Source organism: Somniosus microcephalus, chromosome 1 (genome assembly GCF_052327205.1).
Source record: "Somniosus microcephalus isolate GS21.2 chromosome 1, FLI_Smic_1.0, whole genome shotgun sequence".
NCBI lineage: Eukaryota > Metazoa > Chordata > Chondrichthyes > Squaliformes > Somniosidae > Somniosus > Somniosus microcephalus.
Window position 1 is genome coordinate 260,088,408 of NC_140987.1, and position 25,250 is coordinate 260,113,657.

General features: G+C 45.9%; 1 protein-coding gene across 1 annotated transcript in view; it reads left to right on the forward strand.

Moving 5' to 3' along the window:
* The first annotated feature begins 5,133 nt into the window (after positions 1–5,133).
* Positions 5,134–25,250, forward strand: part of musk (muscle, skeletal, receptor tyrosine kinase) — a 216,861-nt gene continuing 196,744 nt past the window's right edge. The window contains exon 1 of the mRNA XM_085992850.1: positions 5,134–5,441. Coding sequence (XP_085848976.1) covers positions 5,357–5,441 — 85 coding nt within the window. The 5' untranslated portion in view covers positions 5,134–5,356. The remainder of the gene's footprint in view (positions 5,442–25,250) is intronic.

Consider the following 25,250-nt stretch of genomic DNA (forward strand, 5'->3'; position numbering starts at 1 on the left):
TGAATAAGCAAGAGTACAAAAGGTTATTCTCACACATTCCCCTGAGGGATACGGAGATTGTATTGAAAACATACACGGGGCAAAGAGTATACCCCATCGGAAAGATAAAGGTAAAGGTGGTCTACAATGGTAAAGGAGGTCAGGGAATGGACTTGTATGTGTTACCTGAGGGAGGCCCACCACGACTGGGATGGGAATGGATCAGGAGAATAAATATGGACTGGCATTCCTTACAAACACTAACTGTAGATTCCTGTAAAGAGGACGATGTCAAACCTAAACGACTGTCCAAAATATTGGACGATGCTAAGGAGGTGTTCCAACAGGGACTGGGAACACTGAAAGGAATTACGGCAAACATCAAGGTTGAAGAACATGCAAACCCAAAATTTTTCAAAGCCAGACTGGTACCTTATGCGATACGACCTGCTGTGGAAGCAGAGCTGGAAGGGCTAGAACATTCAGGAGTACTGTCAAAGGTGGACTGGAGCAAATGGGCCACGCCCATTGTTCCCGTCATGAAGCGTTCGTTGAGCAACAAGCCGGGGGAACCTGGGAAGGTTCGCATCCGTGGCGATTTCAAGATCACTGTTAATCCGGTTCTTCACACGGTGCAATATCCGTTTCCGCGGATTGAGGATATCTTCGCTTCGCTGTCTGGCGGGAAACACTTCACCAAGATAGACCTGGCGCAGGCGTACTTACAGATGGAAGTTGATGAAGCGTCACGCCAGTATCTCACGATCAACACACATAAGGACTTATATCGGTATAATAGACTGGTTTTTGGAGTGGCATCGGCTCCAGCGATTTGGCAAAGGGCCATGGAGCAGGTATTACAGGGAATTCCAGGCACACAATGCTACCTGGACGACATTCTGATTACAGGAGATGATGATAAGGAACACCTCGCGAATTTGGAGCAGGTGCTCACCAGATTGAAAGAATATGGACTCAGAGTTAATCGCCAGAAATGTGAGTTCTTTCAGAAGCGAATCTCGTACTGCGGTCACGTCATTGACCAGGAGGGGCTTCATAAGTCACCTGACAAGATCGAAGCTGTTGTGAAAGCTCCCGCTCTGGAAAATGTATCCCAGTTGAGGTCGTTCCTTGGGTTGATTAACTATTACCACAAGTTTCTTCCAAATTTATCCACGGTGTTACACCCGCTGAACACTCTTTTGCAAATGGGAGTACCATGGAAGTGGAGCGAGGACTGTAAGCGGGCTTTTCAAAAAAGCAAGGCACTGATCACCTCTAAGGAAGTGTTGGCTCACTTTAACCCAACGCTGCCTATTCGTTTAGCTTGTGATGCTTCTCCATATGGTATCGGGGCAGTGCTCTCACATAAGTTGCCAAATGGCTTGGAAAGGCCAGTCGCGTTCGCATCCAGATCATTGACCTCCGCTGAGCGCAACTATGCTCAGATAGATAGGGAGGCTCTCAGCCTCGTGTGGGGAGTTAAGAAATTTAACCATTACCTGCAAGGCCAAAGGTTTACGCTGCTGACAGATCACCAGCCGTTGGTTTCCATCTTTAACCCTAAGAAGGGTGTTCCAGTTATGACGGCGCAGAGGCTTCAGAGATGGTCCCTTTTCCTAGGGGCACATCAATATGATATCGAATTCAAAGGTACAAAGCAACATGGTAATGCTGATGGGCTGTCGCGCCTGCCACTACCTACAGCGGAAGAGGCACCGGCAATTGACCCTGTCGAGATATTTCACTCGACCATCATCGAATGCTTACCAGTCACCAACGCGAGTATTGAGAGAGAGACCAGAAATGACCCGACACTGTCTCGGGTCTACGATTTGACAGTGAAGGGATGGCCAACACATGGCGAACCACTGTTACCGGCATTCTCAGCCAGACGAGAACAGCTGTCCGTCTGTCAAGGAACATTGATGTATGGAACAAGGGTGATTATTCCTCCTAAATTAAGGGAGAGAGTTCTGAAGGAACTGCATGAAGGTCATCTGGGGGGAGTCAAGATGAAAGGCCTTGCTAGGGCTTATGTGTGGTGGCCAGGTATCGACAAACAAATAGAGGATCTGACTAAAAGCTGCTCAGGGTGCCAAAAAGTTCAAAATGCACCTCCAATTGCACCGCTGCATCCGTGGGAATGGCCTTCAACCCCATGGCAACGTGTGCATATCGACTTTGCAGGTCCATTCATGGATTCCATGTTTTTGATTGCGGTAGACGCACATTCTAAATGGCCAGAAGTGATTAAGATGTCAACCACTACCTCTGAAAAGACAATCGCAGTTCTAAGAACCATATTTGCAAGGAATGGGCTGCCGGAACAAATATGTTCAGACAACGGACCACAGTTCGTGTCAGAAGAATTCCAGAAATTCATGAAGAAGAATGGGGTGAAACACTATGGGCTGGATTTTGCTACGGGGGCGGGTTGGAGGTGGGAAACCCACATTCGGGCTTGTTGTCCCGCCTCCATGGAGATGTGGCCAACCCACTGGATTTTCCTCTGATTGACCTTGTTGAGCCCGCCCTGTGGGCTCAGCAGGCCAATTAAGGGCCACCCGGCAACAGGCGACGTCAGAGATTGACATTTCATCTGTCAAAAGCTTTTGGCACATGAAATATCAGTGTTTAACAGCTGTTTGAAGCTGTCAAGCACTGAAAAACTGCTAATTCAGCCTCAGTCCTTTCTCAGGATAACTTTAAAATCATTTTGCTGTAGAAACAAAGAAGCAGATTTTTTTTTAAAAATCGGAGCTTCTGTGGTTCTTGCAGCCGACTCCCGACACTGGAATGCAGGACTCCTGTAAAGGTAAGTAAAAGTAAGTTAAACTTATTTAAACACTTGCAAAACACTTACCTTTGCACTCCTGCACCCCTCACTCACCTGAACACTGGGCATCTCGACCCCTCCAAGACCTCAGACCCACGTCCCGCCTCGAAAACTTTTTGTGGTTTGGAGCTGTCGGGAAGCCCACAAACCTGCAATAAAAATCGCGAATCGGCAAAAAACTACCTGTTAACTACCTGTTAACAGGCAGTTTAATTGCCTTTAATCCCTTCCCGCCTCTGGGAGTCGGGTTCCAGCACTTGTCGGGAACCCGACTCCTATGAAATTGACATGGAGGCGGGTTGGGGTCGGGACCCCCGGATCTCCGATTTTTATCGCCCGCACGCCTCCAACCCGACTCCAGGGGCTTAGGAAAATCCAGCCCTATACATCTGCCCCATATCATCCGGCTACAAATGGGTTGGCCGAGAGATTTGTACAAACGTTCAAAAAGGCGATAAAGGCCATGAGCGAAGACCATATTCCACTACAACACAAGGTGGACAATTTCCTGATGGCATATCGAAACGCCACGCATGCAGTGACAAATCAAAGCCCTGCCATAATGTTCTATAACAGGAGGTTGCGGTCCCGATTGGATTTGTTAAAACCCAATGTGCGTAGGGAAGTCGAAAACAAACTATTCCAGCATGTAAATAACAAGGGCACTCGGAGTTTCGAAATAGGACAACCAGTGTTGGCCAGGGACTATAGGAATGATAAATGGCAATCCGGAACAATTCGTGCCCGACAAGGACCCTTGATGTACACGGTAGACGTTGGTGAGAACGTAATACGACGTCATGCTGACCAACTTGTGGAATCGAGAACAAGGGTCGACCCCATGTCTACGGCAGAGACACCAGTTGAAGAAGTTATTGAGCCTGTAGCATCTACCTCAGACTTGTACGTACATGATGATGTTCAATCCATAAGAGATCAAATGGATTAGTCACCCCAGCAACGAGAACCAGAGACCCCTGAAAGGCGTTATCCGGCCCGGATCAGGAGGCCTCCTCAGAGACTGAATCTTTGAACAGTTTTGTATGAAAGTTGTATATATGTTATCCATGTTATGTTTAAATTGGGGTGTACACTGTTAAGCTAAAAGGGGAGGAATTGTAGTGTATGTAACCTGTACCACCTTAAGAGACTACCTTAAGGTGATGAACTACTTTCTGATGGCTCCTGTATATTGTAGTACCGGTGGTGACCACACCGGTATATAAACCCTGTGGCGCAGTTTGTATTTCAGTTCAGCCCTGACCCTCAATTACTAAAGACCTGTTTAAGTATTCTGTTGTCTGTGTCCAGTTATTCAGCATAACTACATTTGGAAAACACAGACTCAACAATTATCACATTGCTGTTTGTGGAATCTTGCTGTGCGCACATTGGCTGCCGCATTTCCTACATTACAACAGTGACCACACTTCAAAAGTACTTCATGGGCTGTAAAGCACTCTGGGTTTGCGAAAGGCTCTGTATAAATACAAGTCTTTCTTTTTTTAAACAAAAACCTCACTGGTTCAACTATTGCCTTTTCCTATCAAGAATAATTGTATTTTCAATTAAACCAACATCAAATCATTTATTGAGCTCCTGTCGAATGCTTTGTTCGTGTTTATTTTGGTTCAATGCATCACCTTCCGCGTTCAGCTAAAATGGCAAATGTTGATTTAACACGTGACGTACTCACGATCTTTCGCAGCTCTGTCAAAAAATATTCCCGGCACTGTCAGCTAATTCTCAGTAAAATAGATTAGTGGCCATTAAAATTTGGAAGCGACGAGATTGAACCTTTGATCTCTAAGAATGGATAACTAGTACAAAAACATAAACACGTAACTCAATAGCTGCAGAAGAATCCAAATTAGGTCTTTATGTCAACATTTTAATACTGTACAGCAAAATATAACTCGCTATTTAATGAACCACAGCAGTGACTAACATTCAATTGTGTTGGGAAACAAAGTTATCACCCCCTAGCAAGACTGGTAATCTAACATTCCCAACTTAAAATAAATCTATACACACCATTAATCAGGGAACAGGTGGAACTCCACACAAAGGCTCTTGGGTCCAGTGAAGAACATATTTCAAACTCAAGTCAAGGCTACAGTGACCAAACTCATTTAATGTTGTCACTTAACTCTTTTTGAACCGAATGTTGTTATTTGAAAATTGGAAGCTTGTAATTGCTGAAGGATGATGACTTAATTTATTGGCGATTTTAGCAAAAGACTATTGTTGTGCCTAATCCATAGCTGTCTATAAGAGAGATGCACTTACTCTTGTTACGAGAGGCAGTAAGCTTACATACCAGCAGATGGCTGGATAGGATAGAGACCATCTGCTCACGTCCATCAGTTCCCAGTTCCAGTCTTTTGAAAATTCCTATTTATACTTGGATCCACTAGGGCCTCTTTTGGGATCTGTGAGAGAGTCCTGAGAAGTTAACATCTATAAACTCTGGTTTTGACACAGAATTCAAGGGAATACCGGCCTATTTGGCTGAAAAAGTTTTGAACGCCACTCATCATGACCTTTAGCCCAGTCGACATTCCACTCCTGGCGATCTTCCTTATGACAACCGGGGGCTCAGTTGACGGGACACTTCCCAAAGGTTTGCTTCAATCGTTGAATTGTTTTGGTTAACGAATTGCTCTGTATTTGGAGCGGATTTCCGCGTATTGTTTCTCGACTAGCTTTTTGAAACCACCAGAAGTGGTCATGTAACTACTGATTAGTAACGAGTTTAATTTAAATGAAACAAAATGCAATGATTAGTTAAAATAGCTCTCGGCCGCCAACCAGCAAGGCAATCTGTGAAGCAGTATATCATATGGTCATATTTACAGCTCAGGTTTTGCTTTGATAGAAGTTTGTCGACATTCATTTATTAACGCCGTGTGTATGAATTATTTATGCGATGGGGTATCATGCCGTTTTTGTAAGTAACAATGATTGGCGATCCATATAATACTTTTGGTCAATTAATTAATTAAAAAATTACATTAAACTAAATATATTCGGTTTGGTTAAGCACTGGTTGGATCTGGAAATGCCAGGAGACCGGTGCCAGTAGAAATACCCATGGAACGATTCAAATAAAAAGCTGGCTGTTTACAGCTGCTGGTCTTGTGCGATTTGATGTAGTAGACTCAGTGAACACTGAGCTATTGCTGGGGTGATAAGGATGGGATCTAAAGGAGCCATGTGGACTCCTGGGCCTCAATATTAAACCCCCCCCCCCCCACCACCACAATGGGCGAGAGAGGGTCGAGGGTGGTTGGAGGAAGGGAGTTAAAAAGTGAAATATGCAGAAAGCGTTTTGAATCTGCCGCACATACACTGCCGTCATTTTTTCAGCGATGGATATCTGGAGCGTCAGAGTGGCTCGCTGTGGAGCGGCAAGATGCTTATTAACATATTTAAAATGGGCTCCGACAGTGCAATTGGGAGCCTGGTTTGAAATTCACTGTTGCTGCACTTGTTTTCTCAGGGGTCGGGAATACTTGGCAGTGATAGGGAGTCGGGAACTGCCAGCTCCACAAGGTAAGTGGCTGTTACAGCGCTCCTTATAGGCCAGGAGGAGCAGGAGTGCTCTACCCCACCTCCCTCCCCCGGGGCCCCATCAAGGAAGCCTTCGGCCTACCCCAGCCCTCCCGATCGCCAATCTGTCTCCAAGAGTCCTCGGCTGCAGCCTCCTGCTGCTGGTCTCCCCTCCCCCCTGCCCACCAGGCTGTCCATTCGGCCGGCTGGCAGGCGGGAGGCGGAGCTACAAGATGTTAACCAGGCCCTGCCATTAAGATCGGCAGAACTTCCGCGTCCCCGGCCTTTTTGTGTTCCTCTGCCTTTTTCAGCCTCACCCGCACCCTCCCCGCACCCCCACCATAGTTATTGGGGCCCTGGTGGAGTTAATGGCCTGGATTTTGCTCTCAGCGGCAAAGGAACAGCACTTGCCGTTCACCTCACTGACAGTTGATGACAGTTTTGCGGGCTTGTCACCGGAGATTTCCCCCAATCAGTGCGGCGCCCTCTACAGTGGCCTGTGGCGTCTGTGAGCAGGTGAAGCCACAGGCCGAGGCTCTTCAACCAATCACATCGAAGAATCATCACTGAGACACAGGGGGGGGTAGTTAAAGTGTTAAAAATCTGAACCCCAACCCGAACCCACCTGCAACCTGCCCACTTTCGGTTTCAACGGAGGCAGGACGGGGCAGCCAATCCATTGCCAGGAGGCCGTTGGTCTATTTAAATATCATAATGAGGCTGGAAGCCTCTGCTTTAACCTCCATTTTGAATTTAACATTGGCTGGTCAGGTTTTGCAGGCCTCGTGAAACCCGCCAGCTAATTCAAGGTGAGGACTGCTGGATCCAGGAGGTAAGTGCCATTATATTTACCTCCTGGATCCAGGGTCCCTGCCTAACCCACCTCCGCAATCGGAGACACCCCCAACGAGACCTCCGAACCCCCCCCCCCAGGCCTCGGATCCCCCCCCAGGCCTACGATCCACAAACCGCCGCCCGCCTCCCCACCGTGCTGCTCCCCCCGCTCCTCTGGACATGGCTGTGCTGCTCCCGGCCTCTGATCCTCCTCACACCCCCCCCCCCCACCGATCCTTAGCGACCCCCCCCCCCACCCCGTGCTGGTCTTTACCCACCCTGTGCTCCTCCAGCCGCACACCGGCCCCCAAGCAATCCCTTCCTCCCTCCTCTGTGTGGTCTACTGCCACCGGGCTACCCGCCCGGAGCCAGCCAGCCTCTCAATCTGGCTCCCCATTAAAATTCAGCCCACGCAGAGTCCAAACCGGGAAGTAAAAAGCAGGAAACATAAATTCGATTCAAATGATGTACAAATCAAAATAAAGATAGAGAAATGCAGTTGGGATTTAGAGAGACAGATAAAAGAGGCAGACAGACAAACTGAAAGAAAATTTTTTCAATTGTTTTTAAATCTCCAACATTGATTTTCTTTTGAGGGAATGAGACTCCACATTGGTAAGATTAATCTTTCAGAGCCAGAGAGGGTGTTAGCAGTAATTATCACTTATTACACTGTTAAAAACTCACTTGCTCCAGAATTAAACAGCCCTAACTTTTTCAGCCATTTTTAGTATTACAGCAAAATCTGGGTCATTGTTTTTAGACGTTGGCTCACGGGTAAGAGGTCCCACATTATGATGCCATTGAGGAAGGTTTGGAACTGTAGAGCACTGGGTGGCTCAACTGCGGTCAATGAGGGGAAACGTGCAGTGTTTGGGGCTCCCCATGTTTATGACCCAATTAAAAAAACTTATGGTGTACTTTGTAAGGCTTCGCTCCCACTGTGGGGCCTCACTAGCTGGGCGTGCAGGTCAGAGATAGAGCTATAACACTGTAGGGCTGATCGTGCGACCTGGACTTCCATCCAGCAAGGATACATGCTAGGGGTTGCCAACTCTGGTTGGACGTGTTCCTGGCAATTTCATCACATGAGCTCCCACCTCCAAACATCTGGAAAAATCTTCTGTCCAGCTGATGCGGATTCTGGTGTTGCGCTGCAAGTCGAAAGCACTCACGCTTGTGGAACCGCTCCGAATTCACAAACGAAATGCAGGGAAACTGTGTTCCTATTTATCTTGTTGTGTTAGCACACCTAACTGCTTATTGCAAGTTTGGCCCTTTTCTTTTTAAAACTGTGCTCTGTTGAAATCATTTTATTTGTGGTCTGAGGAGTGACTCCATTCAAGAGATGCTCCTATCAGAAGAAGATTTGACTTTACAGACTGCTTGCGAAATTGTGAAATTGTCCTAGTTATGGCAAATAATGAGACACAGGAACTGTCTGGAATCGCAAGCTCGCCAGCCAATTGCATAAGTAAAATAAACTGCTGTACAAGGAGACAAATGAGTACAAGGTGCAACTATCTTCAGCTGCTTCATCAATGGCCTTCCCTCCATCATTAGGTCAGAAGTCGGGATGTTCGCTGATGACTGTACAGTGTTCAGTTCCATTCACAATTCCTTAGAAAATGAAGCAATCCACGCCCACATACAGCAAGGCCTGGACAGCACCCAGGCTTGGGCTGATAAGTGACAATTAACATTTGTGCCACACAAGTGCCAGACAATGACCATATCCAACAAGAGTCTAACCACCTCTCTTTGACATTCAATGGTATTACCATCATCGAATCCCACACCATCAACATCCTGTGGGTCACCATTGACCAGAAACTCAATTGGACCAGCCACATAAATGCCGTGGCTACTAGAGCAGGTCAGAGGCTGGGTAGCGTTGAGTGTCTCATCTTATGACTCCCCAAAGCCTGTCTACCACCTACAAGGCACAAGTCAGGAGTGTGTTGGAATACTCTCCACTTGCCTGGATGGGTGCAGCTCCAACAGCACTCAAGAAGCTCGAGGACGAAGCAGCCCATCTGATCGGCAACCTATCCACTGTCTGAAACATCCACGCCCTCCACCATCGGTGCACCATGGCTGCAGTGTGTACTATCTGCAGGATGGACAGTAGCAACTCACCAAGGCTTCTTCGGTAGCACTTCCCAAACCTGTGACCTCGACCACATGGAAAGACGGGAAGCAATTTTTCACACAAAGAGTAGCAGAAATTTGGAACTCTCTCTCCCAAAAGGCTATGGATTCTGGGGGACAATTGGAGCTTTCAAGACTGAGATCGATAGATTTTTGTTAGGTGAGAGTATCAAGGGGTATGGAGCCAAGGTGGGAAAACGGAGTTGAGGTGCAGATCAGCCATCTAATTGAATGGTAGAGCAGACCTGAGGGGCTAAATGGCCTACTCCTGTTTCTAATGTTACTATGACAATGGCAGCATGGGAACACCACCACCTCCAAGTTTCCCTCCAAGCCACACACCATCCTGACTTGGAAATATATCGCCGCTTGATCATCGTCACTGGGTCAAAATCCTGGAACTCCCTCCCTAACAGCACTGTGGGCAAACCTTCACCACACGGACTGCAGCGGTTCAAGAAGGCGGCTCACCACCACCTTCTCAAGGGCAATAAATGCTGCCCTTGCCAGCGACGCCCCATCCTGAGAATAAATATAAAGAAAAGGTATCCTCAGATGCAACTTTCATTAAACAATCAGATTTGAAAAGTGCGCAAAGGGGAAGAACACGTGAATGAAATGGAACAAAACTGTTACTATTGTGGGGGGAAAAATACCTCCCTCATTTGGTGAGAATTTACAGACATAAAGGGGGGTCATTTTTATCTAACTCACCGGGTGAGAATCCCACGGGATCGGGTGGAACGCTGACTTCAATAGAGGATAAAAATCGGGCGGGGTGTAAAAAGAGCGTTGTACCCGATCTCGTCAGTTTCCCAACGAGCAGGTTAGTTAAAGTTGCCCCCCAAAGTGTCACACATCCTCAAAAGTTGGACATACGCGCACTGCAGAAACTGTAGTGTTTGGCACAGAATTGAGTGTCCAGCAGAGGAAGGTTTTCTACAAGTCCATAATGTACATCTGGCCGTGGGGGTCGAAGGGAGGTCATTAACAGCGAACGACATGGAATACTGCTAGAGCTGCTATTACACACGAGGACAACTGTATCTATTTTGACGGAATCCATTTATAGACATTGTTTATCATAAGTGTCATTTATCATACAGTTATCATTAGACGATACCACCAGAACGTATCTGCACTTCTCTCCTTTTGGCAGCATTGTGGCAGAGTAGGACACTGCCGCAGCCACGATCCATTTACTGTACCTGGTTATTTAACCTGTAGGGTAGGATTTTCACCACTAGAGGGAGACAGTCACTGGAGAGAAAGAAGAAAAAAAGAAAGAACTTGCCTTTCTGTAGCGCCTTTCACGACCTCAGGACGTCCCAAAGCCCTTTACAGCCAATGAAGTACTTTTGAAGTGTAGTCACTGTTGTAATGTAGGAAATGAAGCAGCCAATTTATACACAGCAAGCTCCCACAAACAGTTAATCTGTTTTTAGTGATGTTAGAATCAGAATCATAGAATGGTTACAGCACAGAAGGAGGCCATTCGGCCTGTCGAGCCCATGCGGGTAAAAGCAGGAATAAATGGTCACAAAACATATTTAAAAGTTCTTTATCTGAATGCATGCAGCATTCGTAACAAAATAGACGAGTTGACGGTACAAATAACTACACATAGGTATGATCTGGTGGCCATTACAGAAACATGGCTGCAAGGTGACCATGACTGGGAACTAAACATCCAGGGGTATTTGACTATTAGGAAGAACAGACAGGAAGGAAAGGGAGGTGGGGTGGCTATGTTAATAAAGGATGAAATCACTGCAATAGTGAGAAATGATATTGGGTCAAAGGATCAGGATAGTGAAACAGTTTGGGTGGAGATAAGGAATAATAAGGGGAAAAAGTCACTAGTGGGTGTAGTCTATAGGCCTCCTAACAGTTGCAACTCTATTGGTCGGAGTATAAATCAGGAAATAGTTGGGGCTTGTAATAAGGGAGCAGCTATAATCGTGGGAGATTTTAACTTTCATATTGACTGGACAAATCAAATTGGGCAGGGCAGCCTTGAGGAAGAGTTCATAGAGGGCATTAGGGACGGGTTCCTTGAGCAGTATGTTACTGAACCAAACAGGGGGCAGGCAAGCTTAGACCTGGTCCTGTGTAATGAGACAGGATAAATAAAAAATGTCCTAGTAAAGGATCCCCTTGGAATGAGTGACCATAACATGGTTGAATTCCAAATTCAGTTGGAGGGTGGGAGAGTTGGATCTCAAACTAGCATACTAAGCTTAAATAAAGGAGACTATGAAGGTATGAGAGCAGAGTTGACTAAAGTGGACTGGGAAAATAGATTAAGGTGTAAGACGGTACATGAGCAGTGGTGTACATTCAAGGAGATATTTCACAACCTTCAAGAAAAATATATTCCACTGAGGAAAAAGGGGCGTAAAAGAAAAGACAGCCATCCGTGGCTAAGTAAAGTAATAAAGGATAGTATCCGATTGAAAACAAGGGCATATAAAGTAGCCAAATCTAATGGGAGGATAGAAGATTGGGAAGCAATTAAAAGCCAGCAAAGAATAACTAAAAGATTAATTAAGAAAGGGAAGATAGATTATGAAAGTAAACTAGCAAAAAATATAAAAACAGATAGCAAGAGTTTCTGCAGTTATATAAAAAGAAAAAGGGTGGCTAAAGTGAATGTTGGTCCCTTAGAGGACGAGGCCGGGAAATTAGTAGTGGGGAACATGGAGATGGCAAAAACGCTGAACAAATATTTTGTATCAGTCTTTACAGTAGAGGACACTAAAAATATCCCAACACTGGACAAACAGGAGGTTATAGGGGGGAGGAGCTAAACACGATTAAAATCACTAAGGAGATGGTACTCGGTAAGATAATGGGACTTAAGGCGGATAAATCCCCTGGACCTGATGGCTTACATCCTAGGGTCTTGAGAGAAGTAACGGTAGGGATTGCGGATGCATTGGTGGTAATTTTCCAAAAAACCCTGGATTCAGGAAAGGTCCCAGCAGATTGGAAAACTGCTAATGTAACACCCTTATTTAAAAAGGGAGGTAGACAAAAGGCTGCAAACTATAGACCAGTTAGCCTAACATCTGTGGTTGGTAAAATGTTGGAGTCCATTATTAAGGAAGCAGTAACAGGACATTTGGATAAGCATAATTTAATCGGACAGAGTCAGCATGGTTTTATGAAGGGGAAGTCATGTTTGACAAATTTGCTCGAATTCTTTGAGGATGTAACAAACAGGGTGGATAAAGGGGAACCAGTGGATGTGGTGTATTTGGACTTCCAAAAGGCATTTGACAAGGTGCCACACAAAAGATTACTGCACAAGATAAAAAATCACGGGATTGGGGGTAACATACTGGCATGGGTGGAAGATTGGCTATCTAACAGAAAACAGAGAGTTGGGATAAATGGTTCATTCTCGGGTTGGCAATCAGTAACTAGTGGTGTTCCGCAGGGGTCAGTGCTGGGACCCCAACTCTTTACAATCTATATTAACGATTTGGAGGAAGGGACCGAGTGCAACATATCCAAGTTTGCCGACGATACAAAGATGGGAGGGAAAGCAGTGAGTGAGGAGGACATAAAAAACCTGCAAAAGGACATAGACAGGCTAAGTGAGTGGGCAGAGATTTGGCAGATGCAATATAATGTTGGAAAGTGTGAGGTTATGCACTTTGGCAGAAAAAATCAAAGAGCAAGTTATTATCTAAATGGAGAGAAACTACAAAGTGCTACAGTACAAAGGGATCTGGGGATCCTGGTGCATGAAACACAAAAAGTTAGTATGCAGGTGCAGCGGGTGATCAGGAAGGCCAATGGAATCTTGGCTTTTATTGCAAGGGGGATGGAGTATAAAAGCAGGGAAGTCTTGCTTCAGTTATACAGGGTACTGGTGAGGCCACACCTGGAATACTGCGTGCAGTTTTGGTTTCCATATTTAAGAAAAGATATACTTGCTCTCGAGGCAGTTCAGAGAAGGTTCACTCGGTTGATTCCGGAGATGAGGGGGTTGACTTATGAGGAAAGGTTGAGTAGGTTGGGCCTCTACTCATTGGAATTCAGAAGAATGAGAGCCGATCTTATCGAAACATATAAGATTGTGAGGGGGCTTGATCGGGTGGATGCGGTGAGGATGTTTCCACTGATGGGTGAGACTAGAACTAGGGGGCATAATCTTAGAATAAGGGGCTGCCCTTTCAAAACTGAGATGAGGAGAAACTTCTTCACTCAGAGGGTAGTAAATCTATGGAATTTGCTACCTCAGAGAGCTGTGGAAGCTGCGACATTAAATAAATTTAAAACGGAGATAAACAGTTTCCTAGCTGATAAGGGAATTAGGGGTTACGGGGAGAGGGCAGGGAAGTGGACGTGAGTCTAGGTTCGGATCAGCCATGATCCTATTGAATGGCGGAGCAGGCCCGAGGGGCCGTATGGCCTACTCCTGCTCCTACTTCTTATGTTCTGCAAGAGTACCTCAGCTAGTCCCACTCCCCCGCCCTTTCCCCGTAGCCCTGCAAATTATTTTCCTTCAGATACTTATCCAATTCCCTTTTGAAAGCCACGACTGAGTCTGCCTCCACCACCTTTTCAGGCAGTGCATTCCAGATCTTAACCACTCGCTGCGTAAATTTTTTTTTTCTTACTTCGCCTTTGGTTCTTCTGCCAATCACCTTAAATCTGTGTCCTCTGGTTCGCGACCCTTCCGCCAATGGGAACAGTTTCTCTCTACTCTGTCTAGACCCCTCATGATTTTGAACACCTCTCTCAAATCTCTTCTCAATCTTCTCTGCTCAAAGGAGAACAACCCTAGCTTCTCCAGTCTAGCCATGCTACTGAAGTCCCTCATCCCTGGAATCATTCTCGTAAATCTTTTCTGCACCCTCTCTAAGGCCTTCACATCTTTCCTAAAGTGCGGTGCCCAGAATTGGATACAATACTCCAGTTGAGGCTGAACCAGGTTCCTCATAACTTCCTTGCTTTTGTACTCTATGCCTCTATTTATAAAGCCCAGGATCCCGTATGCTTTTTTAACCGTTTTCTCAACGTGCCCTGCCACCTTCAGCAATTTGTGCACATGTACCCCAGGTGTCTCTGCTCCTGCATCCACTTTAGGATTGTACCCTTTAGTTTATATTGCCTCTCCTCGTTCTTCCTATCAAAATGTATCACTTCGCACCTTTCTGCGTTAAATTCCATCTGCCACCTGTCTGCCCATTCCACCAGCCTGTCTATGTCTTCTTGAAGCCTATCACTCTCCCCCTCACTGTTCACTATACTTCCAAGTTTTGTGTCATCTGCAAATTTTGAAATTGTGCCCTGTACTCCCAATTCCAAGTCATTAATATATATCAAGAAAAGCAGTGGTCCTCCAGTCTGAAAAACAACCGTTCACCACTACTGTCTGTTTCCTGTCACTTAACCAATTTCGTATCCATGATGCCACTGTCCCTTTTATTCCATGGGCTTCAACTTTGCTGGCAAGCCTATTACATGGCACTTTATCAAACGCCTTTTGGAAGTCCATGTACACCACATCAACCGCATTGCCCTCATCAATCCTCTCTGCTAACTCATCAGAAAAAACTTAACAAATCCATGCTGACTTTCCTTAATTAATCCACACTTGTCCAAATGACTGTTAATTTTGTCCAGATTATCGTTTCTAAAAGCTTCCCCACTACCGAGGTTAAACTGACTGGTCTATAGTTTCTGGGTTTATCCTTACACCCTTTTTTGAATAAGGGTGTAATATTTGCAAATCTCAAGTCCTCTGGCACCACCCCTGTATCTAAGGAAGATTGGAAGATTATGGCCAGTACCTCCGTAATTTCAACCCTTACCTCCCTCAGCATCCTAGGATGCATCCCATCCGCTCCTGGTGACTTGTCTACTTTAAGTACAGCCAGCATTTCTAGTCCCTCCTCTTTATCAATTTTTATCTCATCCAGTATCTCAACTAACTCGTTTTTCACTATGACTTTGGCAGCATCTTCTTCCTTGGTAAAGACAGAGGCAAAGTATTCATTTAGTACCTCAACCATGACCTCTGCCTTCATGCGTGGGTCTCCTTTTTGGTCCCTAATCGGCCCCACTACTCCTTTTTTTTATCGTTTATGGGATGTGGGTGTCGCTGGCAAGGCCAGCATTTATTGCCCATCCCTAATGGCCCTTGAGAACGTGGTGGTGAGCCGCCTTCTTGAACCGCTGCAGTCCATGTGGTGAAGATACACCCACAGTGCTGTTAGGGAGGGAGTGCCAAGATTTTGAAGGGTCGGCGATATACTTCTAAGTCAGGATGGTGTGTGTCTTGGAGGGGAACTTGGAGGTGGTGGCGTTCCCATGCGTCTGCTGCCCTTGTCCTAGGTGGAAGAGGTCGCGGGTTTGGGAGGTGCTGCTGAAGAAGCCTTGGCGAGTTGCTGCAGTGCATCTTGTAGATGGTACACACTGCAGCCTCGGTACACCGGGGGTGGAGGGAGTGAATGTTTAAGGTGGTGGATGGGGTGACAATCAAGCTGGCTGCTTTGTCCTGGATGGTGTCGAGCTTCTTGAGTGTTGTTCCAGCTGCAACCATCCAGGCAATGGAGTGTATTCCATCACACTACTGACTTGTGCCTTGTAGGTGGTGGAAAGGCCTTGGGGAGTCAGGAGGTGAGACACTCGTAGCAGAATACCTAGCCTCTGACCTGCTCTTGTTGCCACAGTATTTATGTGGCTGGTCCAGTTAAGTTTCTGGTCAATGGTGACCCCCAGGATGTTGATGGTGGGGGATTTGGTGATAGTAATGCCATTGAATGTCAAGGGGCGGTGGTTAGACTCTCACTTGTTGCAGATAGTCATTGCCTGGCACTTCTGTGGCACCAATGTTACCTGCCACTTATCAGCCCAAGCCTGAACATCATCCAGGTCTTGTTGCATGCGGGCATGGACTGCTTCATTATCTGAGGAGTTATGAATGGCACTGAACACTGTGTAGTCATCAGTGAACATCCCCATTTCTGACCTTATGTTGAAGGGAAGGTCATTGATGAAGCAGCTGAAGATGGTTGGGCCTAGGACACTGCCCTGAGGAACTCCTGCATAGAAACATAGAAGATAGGAGCAGGAGTAGGCCATTCGGCCCTTCGAGCCTGCTCCGCCATTCAATGAGATCATGGCTGATCATCCAAATTCAGTACCCTGTCCCTGCCTTCTCCCCATATCCCTTGATCCCTTTAGCCTTAAGAAATATATCCAACTCTTTCTTGAATATATTTAATGAACTGGCCTCCACTGCCCTCTGTGGCAGAGAATTCCACAGGTTCACCACTCTCTGGGTGAAGAAATTCCTCCTCATTTCAGTCCTAAATGGCTTACCCCTTATCCTTAGACTATGACCCCTGGTTCTGGACTCCCCGGCCATCAGAAACATCCTTCCTGCATCTAGTCTGTCCAGGCCTGACAGAATTTTATAGGTTTCGATGAGATCCCCTCTCAATCTTCTAAACTCCAGTGAGTATAAGCCCAGTCGACACAATCTCTCCTCATACGTCATTCCTGCCATCCCAGGTATCAGCCTGGTGAATCTTCGCTGCACTCCTTCCATGGCAAGAACGTCCTTCCTCAGGTAAGGCGACCAAAACTGCACACAATACTCAAGGTGTGGTCTCACCAAGGCCCTGTACAACTGTAGCAAGACATCCTTGTTCCTGTACTCAAACCCTCTTGCTACGAAGGCCAACATACCATTTGCCTTCTTAACCGCCTGCTGCACCTGCATGCTTACCTTCAGCGACTGGTGCACAAGAACACCCAGGCCTCTTTGCACTTCCCCTTCTCCCAATCTATTGCCATTCAAATAATAATCTGCCTTCCTGTTTCTGCCACCAAAGTGGATAACTTCACATTTATCCACATTATAGTGCATTTGCCATGTTTCTGCCCAGTCACCCAACCTGTCCAAATCGTACTGGAGTTTCACGACATCCTCCTCACAGCATACCCTCCCACCCAGCTTTGTGTCATCTGCAAATTTGGAGATATTACATCCAATTCCCTCATCCAGATCATTAATATATATTGTGAACAGCTGGGGTCCTAGGACCGATCCTTGCGGTACCCCACTAGTCACTGCCTGCCACTCGGAAAACGACCCGCGATGTCCTGGGGCTGTGATGATTGACCTTCAACCACCACAACCATCTTCCTTTGTGTTAGGTATGACTCCAGCCAGTTGACAGTTTTCCCCCCGATTTCCATTGACTTCAGTTTTACTAGGGCTCCTTAATGCCACACTCGGTCAAATGCTGCCCTGATGTCAAGAGCAGTCACTCTCACCTCACCTTACTATCTCTTACTACCCGTTTACTATTTATCTGCCTATAGAAGACTCTTGGATTCCCTTTTATGTTAGCTGCCAGTCTATTCTCATCCTCTCTCTTTGCCCCTCTTATTTCCTTTCTCACTTCCCCGCTGAACTTTCTATATTCAGCCTAGTTCTCACATGTATTCTCAACCTGACATCTGTCATACACCCCCTTTTTCTGCTTCATCTTACTCTCTATCTCTTTCGTCATCCAGGGAGTTCTGGCTTTAGTTGCCCTACCTTTCCCCCCTCATGGGAATGTACCTCGACTGCACCCGAACCACCTCCTCTTTAAAGACAGCCCATTGTTCTATTACAGTTTTGCCTGCCAATCTTTGATTCCAATTTACCCGAGCCAGATCCGTTCTCAACCCACTGAAATTAGCCCTCCTCCAATTAAGCTTTTTTACTCTACATTGCTCCTTGTCCCTTTCCATAGCTAATCTAAACCTCATATGATCACTGTTCCCTAAATGTTCCCCAGTGACACTTATTCTACTTGACCCACCTCATTCCCCAGAACCAGATCCAACAATGCCTCCTTCCCCGTTGGGCTGGAAACGTATAAATCAAGAAAGTTCTACTGAACACACTTCAGAAATTCTTCCCCCTCTCTGCCCTTTACACTATTACTATCCCAGTCTATATTACGATAATTGAAGTCCTCCATTATCACTACTCTGTAGTTCTTGCACCTGGTTGAGGGATAAATATTGGCCCAGGACACCGGGGAGAACTCCCTTGCTCTTCTTCAAAATAGTTCCATGGGATCTTTTATGTCCACCTGAGGGAAAATCTCAGTTTAACATCACATCTGAAAGATGGCACCTCAGACAGTGCAGCACTCCCTCAGTACTTCACTGGAGTGTTAGCCTAGATTATGTGCTCAAGTCCGCTGGAGTGCGACTTGAACCCACGACCTTCTGACTCGGAGGTGAGAGTGTTACCCACTGAGCCACGGCTGACACCCAATGGTGCTGAAGCTAGACCTGTGTGGCAGCACCAGAGCAGGCAGCCGGTGAATTAAAGGGGCGGAAAAGCCCTGGAGTTGAATAGGGAAAACTCATCTTAGGCCTCAGCTGAGATCAAAACCTAAAAAGTTAAGTCCCATTAGGCCTAAATGGAGGGAGACGAGGCCTCTCCTTGGACCTCTTCCTCCATCTGAGCTTTTACCATCAGTACTCCGGGCCTACCACCACCTTCCAGTAGACAGTCCTGGGGACTGGCAGTAAGAGGGGTGGACAGCAGGAACATCTGCTGAGACCCCAGGGCCCACCTCCCCACCCGCATTTAGCTGCAGCAGGCAGGGAGGGCACAGCAGATTCTTATTTGCTCTCCTCAGTGCAAATACTAGCTTTCCCGAATGTCAATGATATCTTCTCCCTTAGGACAAGGGAAAGTAGGACCTGTCTGTGCTTCCTTCAGTATCAGCTGTAAACTGATTCCTATCTACCATGGTCCCAACTTGTATCTACTTCAACTCCATAGCTCCCATCACTTCAGTCGCTCCACGCTATTCCATCACGTCTTCTTCAGGTCCGTGTCAGCCGTGGCTCAGTGGTAGCCCTCTAGAGAGAAAAACAGTCCACTGAAGTCCCCATGAGGGTTTCCCTCCCTTCCATCCCGAATGTGACCCCCCTCCCACAGTAAAAATCAAGGCCAATCAAAGACTCCCAGGTCAGATACACCATGGGATGCACGAAAAGAAAGAAGAAATAATGACTTGCATTTATATAGCGCCTTTCACAACGTCGGGATGTCCCAAAGCGATTTACAGCCAATGAAGTACTTTTTGAAGTGTTGTAATGTGGGAAACGCGGCAGCCAATTTGCAGTCAGCTCCCACAAACAGCAAAGTGATAATGACCAGATAATCTGTTTTTTTTTAGTGATGTTGGTTGAGGGATAAATATTGGCCAGGACACCGGGGAGAACTCCCCTGCTCTTCCCAGCTGTTGAAGCTGTAGTTCGATAGAAAAATTCCAAACTGAGTTTGATAGATTTTTGTTAGGCAAGGGTATTAAGGCGTATGGAACCAAGCTGGTTAGATTGTGTTAAGATACAGATCAGCAATGAGCTAATTGAATGGCGGAACAAACTCGAGGTGCTGAATGACCTATCGTGTTCCTATGAAATAAGATGCAAACAAGTACATGCCAGGTTAGCGTTAGGTTGCGGTGTCTCTGTCAGTTACCAGTTGCTGCGGGAATAAAAAGAAAGAAAGACGGATTTGCATTTCTATAGCGCCTTTCACGACCACCGGACGTCTCAAAGCGCTTTACAGCCAATGAAGCACTTTTGGAGTGGAGTCATTGTTGTAATGTGGGAAACGCGGCAGCCAATTTGAGCACAGCAAGCTCCCACAAACAGCAATGTGATAATGACCAGATCATCTGTTTTTGTTATGTTGGTTGAGGGATAAATATTGGCCAGGACACCGGGGATAACTCCCCTGTCAGAACTATGGTGTAACTCATGGCACATCTCTATTCTGTGCTCCCTGCAAACACAGATTAAGAAACTGCAATTTCTGAATACCCTGTTTATTCCACCAGTGAAGGAGACAGTATGAGTGATGATTGTAGGGGCAGAGAGGAAGGCAGATTGGATACACTTGAACAAATGTGATTTTCAATGTTGACCAGACACGGAACCTTGTATATGAAATAAGTAGGGTGTTTAAGATCAGATAAGAACTTTTCAGGGAATTGGGAAGTTGCAGTTGCAGTACACAAGTTCTTCATATCAGTTTTCATGAGCAAAGAATGTGAATAAATTCCACACCCATTCAAAGTGGCATATAGCATATAGAGAGGTTACTAGAACATAGCATAGATGCATTTAAGAGGAAGCTAGATAAACACATGAGGGAGAAAGGAATATGTTGATGGGGTTAGGTGAAGAGGGGTGCGGTGAGACTCGTGTGGAGCATGAACACTGGCACAGACCAGTTGGGCCGAATGGCCTGTTTCTGTGCTGTAAAATTCTATGTAATTCCATGTAACACAAGCTGTGAAAAACATTATATCCTGGAAACTAAGGTGTGCAATGTTATTGTACGAACATTTAACACACATTCTGGAATTTTCAAAGAAATGAGCAAGAAAATATTTTCGAGGGACTGGAGGATATGTTCTCCTGATATTTAAAAAGAAAAGTAAGACATCTACCAGAAACTGTGTCAATGGAAGCAGGAAGTTACAAAGGGAGATAGACTGAATAAGTGAGTGGACTAATCTTTAGGCAGATGGAGTTCAATGTGGGGAAGTGTGAGGTCATCTACTTTGTATCCAAGATAAACAAATTGGAATATTTTCTTAATGGCGAGAGTCTAGGAGCTGTGGAGGAGCAAAGTGTCCAGGTACACCAATCACTAAAATCTAGTGCACAAGCACAAAAAGTAATCAGAGAGGCTATTGTTCCAGGATTTCTGCATAACTTTAAAGGTTTAGGAGGGAGAAAAAAAACAGGGAACTACAGGCCAGTTAGCCTGACATCAGTCGTCGGGAAAATGCTGGAATCCATTGTTAAGGGAGTGGTATCAAGTCACTTAGTAAATCATAACATGATTAGGCAGAGTCAACATGGTTTTATGAAAGGGAAATCATGTTTGACCAATTTATTAGAATTTTTTGAGGATGTAACTAATGGGGTAGATAAAGGGGAACCAGTGGATGTAGTATATTTGGATTTCCAAAAGGCATTCGATAAGGTGCCACATAAAAGATTATTACACAAGATTAGGGCTCATGGGGTTGGGGATAATATAATAGCATGGATAGAGGATTGGTTAACGGACAGAAAACAGAGAGTCGGGATAAACGGGTCTTTTTCAGGTTGGCAGGCTGTAACTAGTGGGGTGCCACAAGGATCAGTGTTGGGGCCTCAGCTATTTACAATCTATACTAATGACCTAGATGAAGGGACCGAGTGTAATGTAGCCAAGTTTGCTGATGATACAAAGATAGGTGGGACAGTAAGCTGTGAGGAGAAGAGGCCGTAATTTTGCCGGTGCTCAGGGGGCGGGTTTGGAGGCAGGACATCTGGCAAAATCGCAAAGATTGACAGCGGGTCAGAAACCTGCTGTCAACCTGCCTCCAATCAATCTTCCCAAGAGTCGGGTCCCTGATTTGCGCATGGACCAGACACCTAGCAGCAGGAAGAGGATTATAGCCACTTAACTGCCTGTTAAAGGTTGTTAACAGGCAGTTAATAGGCTCTTTATCAATTTTGACACTTCTACTTCGGGCTTTCCGACATCCGGACTCCATGCCAGGTAAGTGTTGTGAGTCTGCTGTAATGTTCCTGCATTGATGACAGCTGCAGAAGTGGTGTGAAGGATCCAATGGTGCACTGGTGAGTTTCAGAGGTAAGAAAATGTTGGGAAATTCATTTTTAATGCATTTAGACTTTTCTGTAGGTAACAAGTTTTCAATTGTATGTGTAGTCCCACCTCATTGGGAAAACCTCTCTCACTAGTGACAGATCGCTTCTGTAACCTCACCTGCAACTGCCATCTGTTCTAGCCTAAGGAGGGAGTCACTGGAGAGCTTGGGTGCAAGAACTCACCTTTGTACAGTGATTGTCAGTGTTTGCAGCACCTCAATGCTGTCAAACACTGAGAAATCAGCTGTCAAAAAAAGATTGTGTGTGGTCCCTTTAGGAAAACCAGCAGATGACACGTCATCAAATGACGTCATCTGACCGGCTTCATCTTAATTGGCCAGCAAGCCCGCAGAGCGGGCTTAACAAGCCAGATGTAGTTGGGGGCGAGATGTGGAACCCGGAAGCCACCTGACCCGCTCCCAAGCCTCATCGGTTGAGAAAATCGTGGCCAAAGAGTGAGGAGAACACAAAGAGTCTGCAAAGGGATATAGATAGACTAAGTGAGTGGGCAGTAAGGTGGCAGATGGAGTATAATGTAGGGAAATATGAGGTTATTCACTTTGGTAGGAAGAATAGAAAAACTGAATATTTTTTAAATGGTGAGAAACTTTCAAATGTTGGTGTTCAAAGAGATTTGGGTGTCCTCGTGCAAGAAACACAAAGCTAGCATGCAGGTACAGCAAGCGATAAGGAAGGCAAATGGCATGTTGGCCTTTATTGCAAGGGGGTTGGAGTTTCAGAGTAAGGAAGTCTTATTACAATTGTACAGGGCCTTGGTGAGACCACACCTGGAGTACTGTGCACAGTTCTGGTCACCTTATCTAAGGAAGGATATACTTGCCTTGGAGGCAGTGCAACGAAGGTTCACTAGATTGATTCGTGGGATGAGAGGGCTATCCTATGATGAGAGATTGTGTACAATGGGCCTTTACTCTCTGGAGTTTAAGAATGAGAGGTGATCTCATTGAAACATACAAGATTCTGAGGGGGATTGACAGGGTAGATGCTGAGAGGTTGTTTCCCCTGGCTGGAATGTCTAGAACTAGGGGGCATAGTCTCAGGATAAGGGGTAGGCCATTTAAGACTGAGATGAGGAGGAATTTCTTCACTCAGAGGGTTGTGAATCCTTGGAATTCTCTGCCCCAGAGGGCTGTGAATGCTGAGTCTTTGAGTATATTCAAGGCTGAGATAGATAGATATTTGGACTCTAGGGGAATCAAGGGATATGGAGATCGGGCGGGAAAGTGGAGTTGAGGTCGATGATCAGCCATGATCTTATTGAATGGCGGAGCAGGCTCGAGGGGCCGTATGGCCTACTCCTGCTCTTACTTCTTATGTTCTTATGTACGTTAAAGGTGCTATGTAAATGTAAGTAGTTGTTGTTGTAATTGCCAAGCAGTCAGCACTAATTGCACTCCCTATAGAAAGAAAACGCAGAAAGAATTGCATTTATATAGTGCCCTTCAGGACCCCAGGACTTCACAAAGCATTTCACAGGCAATGAAGTACTTTAGAACTGTAGCCACTGTTGTAGGAAAAGTTGGCAGCAAAGTTGCACACAGCAATATCCCACAAAGAGCAATGTGATAATGATATTTTAGTGATAAATATTAACCAGGTCACAGGGGAGAACTCCTGTACTCTTCTCCAAAATAGTGACATGGGATCTTTAACATCCAGCTGAAAGGGCAGGTAGAGCCTTGGTTTAACGTCTTATCCGAAAGACGGCACCTCCGACAGTACAGCGCTCCCTCAGTTATACACTGGGAGTGTCGGCCTGGAATACATGCTGAAGTCTCTGGCGTGGGACTTGGACCCATGACTTTCTGACTGAGGGGTGAGAGTGGCTACCCACTGAGCCACAGCTGGCATAGGCAGCTTGCTGGTTGGAAGGGCTGGAAATCTGGCAGAACGGACTCTACTTAAAGGCAACCTGCAGCCCTTTAAAGGGGCAATGCGCTTTTCAATGGCCGTTAGGGGAAAGTGATTATCTGATGATGTCCAGGGACCCCCAGATTCCCTAATGCAGTCATGGATTTGCTCCTAGAGCAGGTTAAAGATAGCGAGGAGTTCTGCCTCCTCTTGCCAGAGTGAACTTGCAAGAAGGAACCCCATGCCTGAAGCCCATTGAGAGTTCAGTAGGAGTGGGGCAACGAAGGGAGAGGGCAGAGCGATGAAGGGAAATTGAGGGAGGTGCTAGCAGGGCCTCGGATGTGCTGGTAGGACTTTTGCTCAATTTCCCTTTGATTTTCTACCACTTTATTGCACAATTTCAAGGAGTATAGTGGAAGTTAAACCAGCCCCAAACCTTCCTTCTTTACTCAGAGAGAGTGTGAAAGTGTGAAGTCTGCTGCCACATGGAGTGGTTGAGGTGAATAGGTGCATTTAAAGGGGAAGCTAGATAAGTACATGAGGGAGAAAGGAATAGAAGGATTTGTTGATAGGGTGAGATGAAGCAGGGTGGGAGGAGGCTCGTGTGGAGCATAAACACCAACATGGACCAGTTGGGCCAAATGGCCTGTTTCTGTGCCATAAAATTCTATGTAATTGTATGTACCTCCTCCAGCCCTTAACCCTCCGAGATCTCTGCGCTCCTCCAATTCTGGCCTCTTGCGCATCCCCAATTTTCATCGCTCCACCATTGGTGGCCATGCCTTTAGCTGCCTGGGTCCTAAGCTCTAGAATTCACTCCCTAAACCTCTTCATCTCTCTACTCCCCTCGCCTTCTTTAAGATGCTCCTTAAAAACGACCTCACCTGTCCTAATATCTCTTTATGTAATTCTATGTAATTCCTGGGTCTTTGTTGGTCCCAAGTGGTGCAGTTACCAATCAATCCACTGGGGGAGCTCTGACCCTCTGAACCCAATGAAGGATCCAAAAATTCCTTTCGCAGTTTTGCTTCAGACTGCCTGTATTTCTTTCAAAACCAAACAGTTCATGGATTTACCTAAAACAATCTTTTAATAGGAAGCAAGAGGTCAGCCTAACAAAAAAACTTGTTTCATATATAGAGATATACATAACTATAGAGATTAACTGTCTCATTTTTGGCTGCTGTTGGAAGATTTTCTTGAATCACTAAAGCTACTCATCCCTACCCTGAATATATTTTACAGTAACGTTAAACCGATTTCAAAAGTAAAGAATTAGTTACATAACTGTTTCCCTCCCACTGTAACA